The sequence below is a fragment of the Cimex lectularius genome, unplaced genomic scaffold (assembly GCF_000648675.2).
Source record: "Cimex lectularius strain Harlan isolate CLEC.00 unplaced genomic scaffold, Clec_2.1 scaffold164, whole genome shotgun sequence".
Taxonomy (NCBI): Eukaryota; Metazoa; Arthropoda; class Insecta; order Hemiptera; family Cimicidae; genus Cimex; species Cimex lectularius.
In genome coordinates this window covers 769,797-784,580 of record NW_019392725.1, presented here as the reverse complement: position 1 = coordinate 784,580, position 14,784 = coordinate 769,797, and the positions used below count along the sequence as shown (strand labels likewise).

At 38.0% G+C, this 14,784-nt stretch overlaps 1 protein-coding gene across 2 annotated transcripts in view; it reads right to left on the bottom strand.

The window, feature by feature from the left end:
* Positions 1–73: 73 nt before the first annotated feature.
* LOC106670755 overlaps positions 74–14,784 on the bottom strand; it is a 111,725-nt gene continuing 97,014 nt past the window's right edge. For both annotated transcript variants that reach the window (XM_024226719.1, XM_014401340.2), the window contains exons 3-8: positions 3,384–3,721; positions 3,129–3,327; positions 2,682–3,070; positions 2,579–2,623; positions 2,430–2,505; positions 74–399 (exon numbers count right to left, since the gene is read on the bottom strand). In XM_024226719.1, coding sequence (XP_024082487.1) covers positions 206–399; positions 2,430–2,505; positions 2,579–2,623; positions 2,682–3,070; positions 3,129–3,327; positions 3,384–3,721 — 1,241 coding nt within the window. In that variant the 3' untranslated portion in view covers positions 74–205. The remainder of the gene's footprint in view (positions 400–2,429; positions 2,506–2,578; positions 2,624–2,681; positions 3,071–3,128; positions 3,328–3,383; positions 3,722–14,784) is intronic.

Below are 14,784 nucleotides of genomic sequence, written 5' to 3'. Positions count from 1 at the left end.
TGACATTACATACAAAATTATAAAAACAAATTCCAGTACATGTAATTTTTTTTTGGCTTAAAATTCATGAACAAAAACAGTATAAAAAAGAGAGATCATCATGTTTTTCATTCTTTTAATCGTTTAAAAGAAAATATTTGTATATTGTCTTCCGCTGTCATTATTGTTCTTTGGTGTGTTCAAAAGAGTATCAATGCTGTGCTGTTCACAATTTGTCCTTCTTTGGAGTGCTTTCTCTGCTGCCACGGACACTGTCTTCATCGTCGCCATTGCTGAATCTTTTGCAGTCTCTGTTCTCCTGTTTGCTGTCATAACCGCCACCATCAAACTCATCATCCTCATGCTGTTCTTCCATATCTTCATCGCTAACACCATTTTCATCCTTTAGATCTTCACGTCCTAGAAAGTAGATTTTTTATTACATTCATGAATTAGATTTTTAATTAAAAGCAATATAATAATTTATTATATACATTTTTTTAAATTTTACATCTGAGGAAAGTTAATGAACTGGGGATCAAGGAGGCTTAGCAGTTAAATCAAATCAACTAATATTTTCCTAGTGCTTCTGGGTTAGAATCCTGGCTTATCGCAAGGAAGTTTATTTTAGCTTAATTTGTCTTATTATTATTTAAATATAAGAAGATTTAATATCCCAAAAATGCAGTGAAGCGATGAAGGCTGGGACGTCCCAACTTCGGACTTAACCTCTGTTATCCAGCCTCCTGATGTTAAAAATGCAAAAAAAACATGATTAAAAGATAATGGTAGGATCAGAAGGCAAGTTCTCGTGTATCAAGAGCACTGACGAAGGGTGATCCTTGGAGGACCTAACTCGAAGAAGAAGGGTTAATCCTTACCAAATTAAGGTTGGCCATGTGAGGTTGACACACAAACCTTACTTTTTGGCCAAAGCCTGCATTATGTCCAGCAGAAGAGAAAGGTTGCTCAATGTGTCCCACCTAGTCAGGGGTCTTTGCATCATGTAGAGAGTGTGTAGGAACATCACTTGATATGAGAATCATGTTCTTCTACAGCTGTTCCTACTGAGCATGGCAGCGAGTATCTGGGTCCGTTGTTCTGACTTTTGGAGGAAACAGGGTTGTTTTATCATATATAATACTTATAGTTTTGTGTCCTTATCATGTGTTGAGAGTGAATGCATTTATTGGAATGAATGTGTAGTGTAAGAAGGCTGATGTCAGAATATCGGGTATCCCACCACCCTAACTGAGTGTTACAAACTGTGAGTAAGAACACTCTTTTAAAGTAGTTGAACAACATACTCCCCCTTTTTCATTTCTACTAGCTGATGGTTTGTAAATAAGTGAGAATGTAAGATGTTAGTAAAAAGATAAAAAAGTCAGCATCATGAGCGGGATTCGAACCCATGACCTTCGGCTAAATATGCCGCTACTCTACCACTTGAGCTATCATGACTTCGATCTGCTCAGACACTAACCTCCCATCCCAACCCAACCTCTCGAATTTTTCCTTCTTTTTGTCGTTTTTCAAATGTCGTGTAATCTATTTGATTCTTGGCGACAAAAGAAATGGCCATGGAGAGCTTTCATGAAGATATACTTCAGTTTAATTATTAAATCCATTAGAGTTCGTGGTCCAATCAAATAATTAACATTTTTCAATTAATTAATTTTTATAAAAGTTGTTGGTTAAGATAAAAATGTCAGTGCCACGAGCAGGATCCAAACCCCACGACCTTCGGCTAAATAGCCGCTACTCTACCTCTTGAGCTATCGTGACTTTGATCTGCTCAGACACTAACCTCCCACTTAACCTCAACTCTCGAATTTTCCATTCTTTTTGCCATTTTTCAAGTATATCTTCATGAAAGCTCTCCGTGGCCATTTCATTTGTCACTGAGAACCAAATAGATTACATGACATTTGAAAAATGACAAAAAGGAGGGAAAATTCAAAAGGTGTGGTTAAGATGGGAGGTTAGTGACCGAACGGATTGAAGTCATGATAGCTAGTGGTAAAGTAGCGGCGTATTTATCCGAAGGTCGTGGGTTCGAATCCCGCTCGTGACGCTGACTTTTTTATCTTTACCAACACCTTTTGAAAATTAAATAAATTAAATATTAATTAATTGAAAAATGTTAATTGGTCAATCGGACCACGAACTGTAATGGATTTAAAAATGTAAGGTTGAGTGAGTGTGTGGAAGGGCTTGTATTTAGGTAATAATTGCACTGGAGGTGAAATGGCCTAGCTGTCGATAGCCCATGGAGCCCAATCTTGAGATCTGACCCTGGACTGCCAACATCTGGGATGGGTTCAAGGCCTGGTTAAACTGGGGGAAGGTGTAGACTTAACTACATACCCATGTGAATGTATGTACATATAGAGTAGACTCGAGCAATTTTGTAAATCAGAAATCAGTAATTTAATGCAACCAATACATACTTGATATGTGACCAGTATCCCTATCGTTCGGCAATATGCTAGTTCCACACCTTTGTCTGTAGTTTGTTAGCGTTTCCTGAAATAATTATGTCAATAAGTTAGTTTTTCTAAAAAAGATTTTTAAAAAAATTACTGTATTGTTATTTTACCTTTGAATCAATTCCAAGGTCGAGAGGTTCATCCTTGATCAAGGCCTAAAAAATGATATACTTAGAAAACAGATCGTCAGGATTAATGGATGTTTTAACTTACCAGAGGTGAATTGGGAGAGCTGTCGTCTTCTCTTTTTGATTTTGCCGGCGGTGAATACCCTGAGCTCGTAAGAACCCCAGCCGAAGGTTTTGCATTACCAGCAGAATGCATCGATTTGTGTTTTAGTTGATGCTGAAGAGATGAATTGGGTTGATGTGTCTGGTTTGAGTGGGCTTGGGCTTTATTTATCGTTGAACTCAACGCTTGGGCGATGCATTGGCTTCTTACTGGATATGCTGTCGGATTCGTAGATTTGCGTTTCCTGACTCTCTTCTGTAGAAGTGGCTGGTGGTGGATATGTTGGATAGTCGCTGTGTCATCTGTATCTCCTGCACTCAAGCGATCGTCCTCCTGAGCCGAACTTGCTCCAGTAGATGGACCAGCCAAACCTTTAAAAATTATATTTTAAAATATTTTTCTTTATTATATGAACCTGAAATGTCCTACCTTTAATTTGAAGGGCATCAGCAGCGGCAAGTAGAGATGGCAGTCTGTCTTGTGTTACGTTCACTTCTCCACTGTACATGAATTCAACAAGAGCCTGAACTTCCCAAAATTTCAGATCTCTCATGAAAACTATAGGGTGCTGGCATGGATTCTGTGAAAGGAGTTCTTCAAAGTATGAAGAGCAGGCTGACAGCATCACCTAAATTGAATAATTAATTTTATAACCAGTCACATAAAAGTTTTGATCCTACTCACTTTATGACATTTAATTGATCGGCCTTCACAGGCTAGAGTCACATCGACAAACTGCTCATTGTTCAGAAGATTTGGGAAAGTTGCTCGCATGTTTGAATGATAAGAATTCCATTTTAGGCAAACCTCTGGAGGCTGCGGGAGTTGGGCTGTTTGTTGCATTTGAATGCTCGACTGCTGCACATTTTGCCTGATAGTCTCCTGCTGGGCCACGTTCCCGCCATTGCTTCCAGGCTGGGTGGGTGTTTGGCCTGAAGACACGGAATGTTTCTTTGGGGCAATCGGCACTGGAGAAACTGTATTCTGGGTCTGTCCTGGAGAACTCGGGCTCCCTTGTGGAACTATTAAAATATAAAAAGAGAAATTAAAATTCTATGTAATGACATATCAAGTTAATTTTTTTGGAAAAGATTGAATTTGGTTTAGACAAAAAAAAAAGATTTATTCATGAGTACTGCGTACTGGTGAACCTGTAGTTTGGTCTATCATATTACAGGTGTGTATGTTTAATAATGTTTATAACTGTTTGCTTTTGGTCTTAAAAATTCATCTAAGTTTGCATAAAAATTTGCATGATGAATGTCCAAAAGTATCATTTTTATAAGTGTATGATGATGATGACAATGATACTAGGAATCCTAATTTTCTTAGTTGTTCAATTAATTTCATTATTTTTTAAGAAATAGAACGTCCTTGTTGAGCCATTTTGGTAGTTTTTATGTCACTATTGAGCCGTACGAAGGTAGGTTCTTCCTCCTCATTATATAACCTAAAAATGGGGTCATCAATGAAAACACCCATGTTGTGGAGGTATGTTTCAGATGTCTGAACCAGTAGTCATATCTTTCCATTGAGTTTTACCTAGTCTAACTGTTGCAAAGTGTTTGCCAGTTTTGGTGAAGTTCTTTAGCCATGAGTTCACTATGTTTGGCGCCACTAGAGTTCATCCATTTTTCTTATAGATCCTTCCCTAGCTAGTTTGTCTCTAGCCGTAGCAATGTGAAATTCATTACCCAAAATTCCTTTGTGCCCTGGTACCTAAGGTTGTAATATTTTACCAGCTTTTGGGGATTTTTGGCTGCTTTCACTGACTTTTTTTCCCGCATTGCGTTGCAATTATAGGTTAGGGGGACTATGTACTGATTTGTAGATCATCTGTTGGCCACCCAAAATTCATTTGTGCCCTGGCGCCCAAGAAATTTTGAGGTTGTTATGTTTACTCTAACTTTTATTGTTCATTGTCTAGCTGTAGCAATGTGTATGCCAGTTTTGGTGGGGAATCGTTGGCCATTAGTTTCCTAAATCAAGCACCACTAGAGTTCGTCCGTTTTGCTCTTCTTTCTGGCTATAACCTGAAATTCCTTTGTGCCCTGGCACCCAATTGTCAGACTGATATATTGTCAGAATGTTTTGGTGAGAGTTCTTTCATCACGAGTTTACTATTTTGGTACATTTGGAGTTCATATCAAATGTTTGATCTTGTTATCCCAATTATAGATTCTGGGCTTTTAGGCGGTCTTGCAGAGCCTCCACTGCCCAGTTTATTTGGCCATTACTCAAAATTCTTTTTTTGTCCTGATACACAAGAACTTTTGAGGTTTTATTTATTCTGAAGGTCTGGGCCTATAATTGGTCTTGCAGGTCCTCCTGTGACCAGTGTCTATGTTTGTTCATTACAGAAAATTCCTTTTGTATTGACACCCGAGAAATTTTGAGGTTATGTTTGCTCTGAGTTTTACCTCGTCTAGCTTTAGCAATGTGTTTACCAGTTTTGATTAGAGTTCTTTAACCATTAGTTCCATATATCTGGCACCACAAGAGTTCGTTCATTTCTCCTTTTGTTTTTCATGAACCCATTTTGAGGAGGAGTCTATGTTTGACTTTGTTTACCCAATTATAGGTTCTGGGCAGTTGGTTTTGCAGATCTTCCTCTGGCATGTTTGTCTGGCTATTACAGATAATTCCTTTGTGCCCTGGTACCCAAGATATTGTCATGTTGTTATGTATTCACTGAGTGTTCCTTATTGTAGTTTTCATCGTGTCTGGAATCTTTGAAGGTCGTCCAGAATCCATTGTAACATAGAGGCGTTTATGTTTGATCTTGTTATCCCAATTATAGACTCTGGGCTTACTGCCGGTCTTGCAGATCCTCCACTGGCCAGGTTGTTTGGCCATTACTCAAAATTCTTTTCTTGCCCTGATAGCCCAGAAATTTTGAGGTTGTTTACTCGAGTTTTACCTTGTCTAACTGTAGCAATGTGTTTACCAGTTTTGTTTATGGTTTAACCATTAGTTCGATATATCTGGCACCACAAGAGTTCGTCCTTTCTCATTTTGCATTGTGTGAACCCATTTTGAGAAGGAGAAGTCTATGATTGACCTTGTTTACCCAATTGTAACTTTCGGGGGTTTTAGTTGATCTTGCAGATCTTCCTCTGGCATGTTTGTCTGGCCATTACGCATAATTCCTTTGTGCCTTGGCACCTAAGATATTGTCAGGTGTCATTTTTTTCCTGAATTTTCCTTACTGTAGTTTTCATCATGTGTGTCTGTTACCTTTGAATTTCGTCCAGCATCCATTATAAAATGAAGGAGTTTGATCTTTTTATCGCAATTATAGGATCTTGGCCTATAATCGGTCTTGCAGGTCCTCCTGTGTCATGTTTTTATGTTTGTTCATTACCAAAAATTCCTTTTGTACCTGACGCCCAAGATATTATAAGGTTGTTGTTTTGACGATTTTTGGATGCATTCATTGACTAAAAGGACATGTAAGGCCTCTTGGCTGTCTGTTCTTATGAGTAAATGAGTTAATTTATATAAAGTCGCACTAGAATCAGGACCTTTTCCATTCTTCTTCAGAAGATCGATCAAGCTTGTCTTTTATGATCCACGAAGTACGAACCCATACAGGTGATTTATACGTTTGTGTAAAATTTACCATTTTTTCGCTTATCAATTTGAAAAATACGTAAATGTTGGTCGTATAATATAAAATGAGAACATTTTGATCCTATAAGTCGATAGATATGCAATTGGTATCGGCCATGTTAACTTAATTGAAGGGCTTGTTTATTTCCTTCCATCCAATGAAATAAAATACGTAGATAGGACAAAAAAGAGACGAAGAAAAAGGAAAAGATACGGATGTGGTGTCAAGTTCAAGGTCGCCGAGACTATTATGGATTTGTAAAACAACCCCCGTGAGGTAGAAAAAGACACCCTCCAGGGGCGTGTTTATTAATCGTGGCCGTGGTCGCTTGCATCGGATAAGGCGCGGGGGAGGCTCGGAGAATTTTTAATATTGATTATTTGAGACAACCCTCCACCATCTCCGCCTCCCGGACTCCTCCTCTCATTTTAGGACGGTTACATTTTTCATCGCGCAGTCATATCTCCCCCCTTAAAAAAAACCCCTTCTCTTTCTCAAATCGTTCCTCCACCACCCCCGCCCGTATCCGGACCAAAGGCTTGAAACGAAAATATAATAATCCGCTGTTGTCAGCTCGTGCGTACTAAAAAAATTAAAAAGGTTCTCCCCCGGACCTTTTTCCATTCTTCTTCGGAAGATCGATCAAGCTGTCCTTTATGATCCACGAAGTACCCCATGCTTTGTGCATCCTTCGTCCATCCTGAAGGTATGCACAACCTTAAGACTTCAGCCAGTGGATCATCAACAACAATGTTTCGATCATCGTGTGACCACCCTTCAAAGGCACATTTCATATTCTAAACTCAAAATTTATCTGATCAATATTGTTAGATACTATGCTGCCTTTTAAGACAAGCAGTCTGACAAGCAATTTAAAAAAAAATTATCAACTTGAACTTGTTGAACTTTTGACTGATCGCTTAAATGAGCATAGACAAACCAGTTTACGTTTTACTCAATTTTTTTCTAATCCCTTTCATGTCATCTTCACTGAGTGAAATTTTTCCGTCTTTGTGCTAGTAGACATTTTTCTAATCCATCCACAATGACTTAAGTCTAACGAGACTCGTATGTCTGTCTGAAACATTTCATCTTATTGCCTACTAGACTACGAAGCAGATGAAAGCATCATTCCTCGGGTACTTTTGCAGGACTTTGAAGCATAAGGGATCCTTTAAGTCTACCTCTAAATTTTGCACCATTTTTGGTCAAAAAGTATACAGTTTGGGTTATTATGGACCTTCCGGAAATTCTGCGGAATTTTAGATACGGTTGAATAAATCAAGCAAGAATACGCGCCATTTTCCTTACTATTTTTATGAGTTTTTATGAGAAATCATAAGGTACAGTTTCCGTAATTTTTTTATTGGTCATATTTTGTTGGTTTTCATGCAAGAGTGTAAAAATATGGGTAAAAATATTAGGTTTTATAAAGTTGCTGTTTTGTCGGAAGGACGAAATTTAAAACTGAAGTAATGAGTTCTTAGCAGGGCGCCTAAACTGTAATTTGGAGGCAGATGGCCAAGGGCATAGCACAAAGGAGAAGAAAAAAATAGCCAATTTTCCCCTAGGAAGGTGGTGGTTTTTGCCCGATCGACCCTCGGAGCAGAGTAATTTGAGAGGATTTTTTCCCCACCAGAAAGCAATTTTCAATTTTGATGTTTGAAAATATGAACAATTCGTCTTCGGGAAAAGGCCGGGGATAAAAGACAGGATAATTGGACTTTAATATCGGCTGTCATTTTTAATTAGTAGCATTCCCAGCGGGATGGATACACCCTAACAAGACAGATCGGAGACGAATTTGAAAGTTTTCCCCTGGAATTCGATTATTCCTTTCAAGTTGTGTTCTTCTAACCGAAGTAAGGATTTTTTCAATATTTCTTACAATCCAATAAAAACAATTTAATATTTGCGATTAACAATCTTTCTTTAAATCAATCTTTTACACCATCTCGCTGAATCTCATGTCGAGTGGCATTCCTACACGCTCTCTATATGGAGCCAAGGAATTGCACCCTTGAACTACGTGGGACACATCCAGCAACCTTTGTCTACATGCCGGTCACATACGAGGATTTTGGCCCAAAAAATATGTGTCCATGTGACAACCTCGCATGGCCTATTCTTAATCGGGTCTCTTTTACATGTCAGATCCTTCGAGGGCCACCAATCGACATCGATTTTCATATGTGATAGTTTCCTGGCCGATCTGGCCCAATGACGATGCTTGTAATCATGATTTTTTAAATTGTATTTTAACATTAGAGGGCCGGATCGAAGTGGTTCGCCTCGTTTTCATTTTCATTATCCAATGTGTATAGGGTATTGTAAGTATTTTTCCAATTTTTGTGTAAAGAAGGCTGAGAAAAAAAATTAATATCAGGGGCGGGACTCGAACCCACAACTCCCATAGCTCAAGTGGTAGAGCACCGGGGTATAATGGGTGGTCATGGGTTCGAGTCCCGCCCCTGACACTAATTTTTCTTCTCAACCTTCTTTGTATAAAAATAATTATGTGTTAGTTATGAAATGTTTTGACGTTTATTTGACATAATGCAATAAATAGGTTTGCACGTTTGTTTTTCTTTAGAAATTTTCTTCGACAACTAGCGCAAAGTGCAATTGAATGAATATTTTATAAAAAATGGTTTTCTCGTTGTATCCGAGATGCAGTGCGTTTAAATTTGTTTTGTGGTTATGCATCAGTTAAGCCGGACATTTGAAAGTTGGCGCAGGTGGCCAACTGAGTGGAAATTTCACGCCAACTCGCGTCCTATAAAAACAATTCACTTCCTTTCCCATTATGGTAATAGTCAGTACTTTTTAATATTAACTTCAAATGAGGCCGTCGGGCAGAATGGATAAAAAAAAGCCTCTAAATTAATCGCACATTTTATAGTAGGTAGAGACGCATTTTTCTCATAAGGCCTGTGATTAAAGTACAGGGAACGGGTTCATTTTTTAATTTGAAATTTCAAATTAGCCGAACCGCTCGACAGATTGTGTTAATATACATAACAGTGTTTATAATTGCACGGCAAATGGGGCGTAATCATTGTGAACTTGGCGTTTTTCGGCTCGAAGCCTAAACCGGGACGGGGGTTGTGAAAAACGGACGGAAGACAATGGACTCGAAGGCCTATTCCAATTACGGGCTCAAGAAATTGTGAGAACTCCTCCTCGATTATTTTACACGTGAGCTTTTCAATCCTGTTTTAATTTTTACAGTTTAACAATAATATAATTGTTACTTGAAGATTAGTGACAGGGCACACAGGGCAGAGTGGCAATGAAGAAGTTGATAAATTGGACAAGGAAAGTTCAACGAGGACACCGATTAGCTCTGAAGCTCTGTGGCTTACCAAACTGCCAAAAACGCGGATCCATTAGACAATAAGTCTTAATTCAATGGGACCGGGACAGAGAATACGAACAAGTTTATCAAAGGACCATCGCACAAACTAACGGCAGACCTACTAAATCTAGGACGTACAAGGACTAGAATAATAGTTGGACTGCTAACAGGATACTCCCGACTCCGGAGGCATATGTATAGACTTGGAGTGAAAAAACAAGCCTGTGAAGATATTGCCAAGAAGAAACAGCGAAACACGTCCTCTATTGGTGCGAAGTCCAATTAGGCTGAGATTCCTAATATTGAGAGAGGAAAAGCCTAGGGCCTTAAGGATACACACGGGAGTTTTTTTAAAAAACTTTGAGGTCTGGTAAAAAGTCTCAAGCTTAAACAGTACTCCAGATTAAAAAATAATTGGAGATGCACAATAGTCCAATACTGTTGCGGTGCACAGGTCGTAAAGAGGCCAGCTCCTATATAATCTAGTTTAACTGCTGACCTACTATACACCCTAACACCATCATTACTACCTAAGCGGACGATAGCGCAATTTGGTCTTCTTACTCAAATCCTATCCAAACTATCACCTACATCCAAGAACACCTTGAGCTGTATGAATACTGGTGCAAAAACTGGAGGACAAGATTGAATGATGAGATACGTACTCAGTGTACCTTCACATTAAGAAAACGTCTAGCTCTCCACTGTACATCAACAAAGAGATTTCCATGCAAGTCAAATACTTAGGACTATACCTAGACACTAAGCTGACGTGGTATCCCAGCACAAGACTGAAGAAACAACTACTTAACTTGGACAACTACGAAGTCGTCTAGAACCGAAATCCTCCTTGATCGCTAACACTAAATAGATGATAGATAATGATGTTTATTTACAATAAAAAAATATTTTACAGAAAATATTCAGTACATAAAACACCCTAGATAATAGCCCAAAGGCTGTCTGTCGAGTTGCCAAAAGAAAAACAGAATAATATTAACAATGTTAATAATACGAATACTAATACTAACAATACTAATACAAATAGTCATAATTTACACAATAATTTATTAATAAGTGAAATTATCGACTAGGAACGCTCTGTATTTTAGGGAGTACAAAACATAATTGTAGAGACTGTGCCAGTTCTGCCCATTCAAAAATGAAATTACTTCATTTTTTTCTAAAAACAATTTGCCAAACCAGCTAAGTCTGTATTCTTTCAATATAGGGTACACCGCCAAAAAATGGAAGCCATCCTCATACACACCTAAATTACACAAAGCACAATGATACGCTTCCTCATTTCTGTGGACCGAGTAATTAAGAGGCAGCAACTGACCTCTTGCTTTCATTATCACACTTATCATTTTCAAGTTATAATTTTTATTTAAATAATGGTGATTTTCTGTATAAGACATGGAAGACAGACCGTTGTGCTCTTAATTTTAATTTATTTTTAAAATCAGTTCTCAAAACATCTACCAAGCTTTCCACATTATTTTTATTTACGTCGGAGTAACTCAAGGGGGTTAAAACGTGTTGTATACACAAATTGTCAAATTCTTTTGCCCAAAATATTTTCTTGTCTAGTATTTTCGAGGCCAAAATTCGAGGAAGTCTAGTAGAAGACAATGATAAAACTTTTTGAATGTATGTCAGGCTTAATATGTTGAAAAACAATGGGTCAATCCCTGTCTCCAAATATAAGACATAATCCGGTGAATCCTTTCTTAAGGAAAACAACCTTTTGACAAAATTAATTAAGGTTTTTAGTTGAGATAAAAAAGTCAATGGCACGAGCGGGATTCGGACCCACGATCTTCGGCTTGATACGCCGCTGCTCTACCACTTGAGCTATCGTGACCTCGATCCACTCGGACACCAACCTCCCGTCTCAACCCCACCTTTTGAGTTTCCCTCCTTTTTTCCATTTTTCAAATGTCGTGTAATCGGATTGGATTCTCGACGACAAATGAAATGGCCACGGAGAACTTTAGTCAAGTATACTTCATTTTTAATCATTAAATTCACTAATTTCGTGGTCCGCTTGACCAATTAATATATCACAATTAATTGAGGTTTTTAGTTGAGATAAAATGGAAAAAAGGAGGGAAACTCAAAAGGTGGGGTTGAGATGGCAGGTTGGTGTCCGAGTGGATCGAGGTCACGATAGCTCAAGTGGTAGAGCAGCGGCGTATCAAGCCGAAGATCGTGGGTTTGAATCCCGCTCGTGCCATTGACTTTTTTATCTCAACTAAAAACCTTAATTAATTGTGATATATTAATTGGTCAAGCGGACCACGAAATTAGTGAACTTTTGACAAAATATTTATTCAAATTCTCCATACTGCCATACCATTTATAGCCCCAAACCTGAGCACCAATAACATTACCGCCTTGGAAACAGAGTTAAATACATTATATTTTATTATGGGAACATCACTATTCGATAACAGAGACTTCCAAGTAGTATTAATACCAAATTTGGCTACATTTAATTTTTCTTTAAGATGTCTTTCCATAGCAAGCTGCGGTGTGAGATATATACCCAGATATTTATAATAGTTCACAATCTCAATATTTTGTCCAGCATAGTTCCAAACCTCTTTTCTCCCAAGCCTACCCCCTCTGCGGAAGACCATTATTTTTGACTTGTTTAAGTTAACAAATTCCATAACTGGGTACAATGTCATCTTCCATAGAGCAAACAACGAACATTCAACCCATCAATATGCAATCCACCGCCTACAAAATCACATAAATCATTGATATGTAACGAAAATAAAAGTGGAGATAGTAAACAACCTTGCTTTAGCCCTATGTTTGTCTCCCTCCTTCATCCACACAGCAGATTCAGTTTCCTCGTACAGACTCTTTAAAACATTATTAATTTATTCGATAACCCTATCATGTGCAGTTTATAAAATAAAAGATTTCTATCTGGCGAATCAAATGCAGCTCGAAAATCTACAAAAAACCAGTACACTTTTTTCCGTTTTTCGCACAGTTTTAATTTCACAATATTAAACAGACCGAACAGATTATTTAATTAAACATTCATGTTTAATTATTCTACGATTGAACAGATTATTAACAGGAAGCACAGTGTCCTCCAGCTTATATTTTTGCAATTTAAACGTCAACTTAAGGGGCATATGATCTGAGTAGGTCTGTGACACTACTTGAATATTATCATTTACATGTAATATTTCATAAGAAATTGAACAAGGTCTATTACCGAGCAACCAGGACCACCTATCTATCGATCGCTAACACTAAACAACTTTTGAATTTACTGCGTCTACTATGGGGTTCTGCCATATATCAGCATTCAGCGCATTCAACCTTCCAATCATCAGACAAATCGTCAAAGCTCTTTTTTACGCTATTATCCTCACTATCCATGACCTCAACATTTCTTTTGTCAACGAACTGAACCGTTCCCGATTCAAAAAGTTTCACACCAACTTCTCGTTCCTAACCGTACTGCTTGAGCCCTCTCTATGTAATCCCATCGTAAAAGCTGTCACGTTGCCTTAATCGACGATGGACACGAGACCTCCATGCTCTTTAAATCCCTCACACTGATTGCTAACAGGACGCTGCAGACTCCGGAGGCATATGTATAGACTCGCAGTGGCAGCAACAAGCCTGTGAAGATATTGCCAAGAAGAAGAAACAGCCGAACACGTCCTCTGTTGATGCAAAGTCCAGTGTAGGTTGAGATTTCTAATCCTGGGAGAGGAAAAGCCGAGGTTTGAAGGATACACATGGGAGCCCTTGTCAAAGCTGGGATCTGGTAAAAAACTTCAATTTCAACGAGGAGCTCTAGATGAAAATAGACATGCACTATAGACTGGTCTTGGTGGACAGGTTGTAAAGAAGCCGGCTACTATATAATCTAATCTACATGAAGTTTAAATGATCACATTAATTTTTTTATTGGGTGAATTGAATAGGTCAAAAACGCTGTCATGGCCAAATTAATAGAGGGCGTTATTTACCTTGTCGTACCCTTTGTCCATAGGTAGTAACCATTTGTCAGGTTATTGTGGCAGTATTAGCCTCACATTGCTTAAAACAATGAAAACTGATTTACTCAAATACGTTTCCATTCCTTGTTTAGCTAAAGGTGTCTGTTATAAGCCGCAGAAACCTGTTCTGCACAGCCTGCAGCTTGATGATCTTAATGCTCTATGAGACTGCATCAGTCTGACTATCACTTTGTATATGGCCAGTGACACAACAGAGGGAAAAGTGAATTTTCGATCTTTTTATGTTGAACCACCATTGGGTTTGTCTACACCGCGATACTAATAAATATAGAAAAAGTAAATAATAAATAATTCAGTGTCGGTTCATGTGTTCACCGGCTTTCAGATCAACACCTATCATCAACCTTACGGTCTGATTATTACCCAAAGATATTTGACCGACTCGGACACGCTTTCAATTTGGTTCTTTCTACGTTCTACGCTATGATTAATATTTATTTGTTGTTTGTTTTTATTTCAATTTTTTTTAAACAACAAATAAAGGAATAAAATAAAATATAGAAAAACACTACAAAGGACGCACTTGAGTAATTGTGAAGCGGAAGGTCACGCAATCGAGTTAACTTAATAAAAACAGAACTGACATGTTTTATGAGCATAAAAGCACAAAATTCAAACGCTATCTCGTTCTGAATTGCAAAACCAAAGAACTGACTGAACAACAAGGTTGTTCCAATGGCAAGAATTATCATTATTGATGACTGTGGTAGTCAAATCTTGCCACAAAAATCAGAAAAATAATAGGTACATACTTAAAATGTAACAATTCAAGCAGAAATTACCACAGAAGCAAAAGAGTTTTTAACAGGACTTTAAACATATAAAATTATTTGGATTAGATCGTCACAATGGAATGTACCAATTAGATTGCCATGGAAAGCAAGAACATCAGCTGGGTATGACCAAATATCAAACCTCATGCTTAAAAACTTCCCAAATAACCTACGGTTCTGCTAACCTGCCTGCTTAGCCCATGGTTATCTTAACCTACTTGTCTCCGTCCCTCTGTAGTAAAATAGTAAGCTAACGATCATCGATTTAATGAAATTTTTTCGG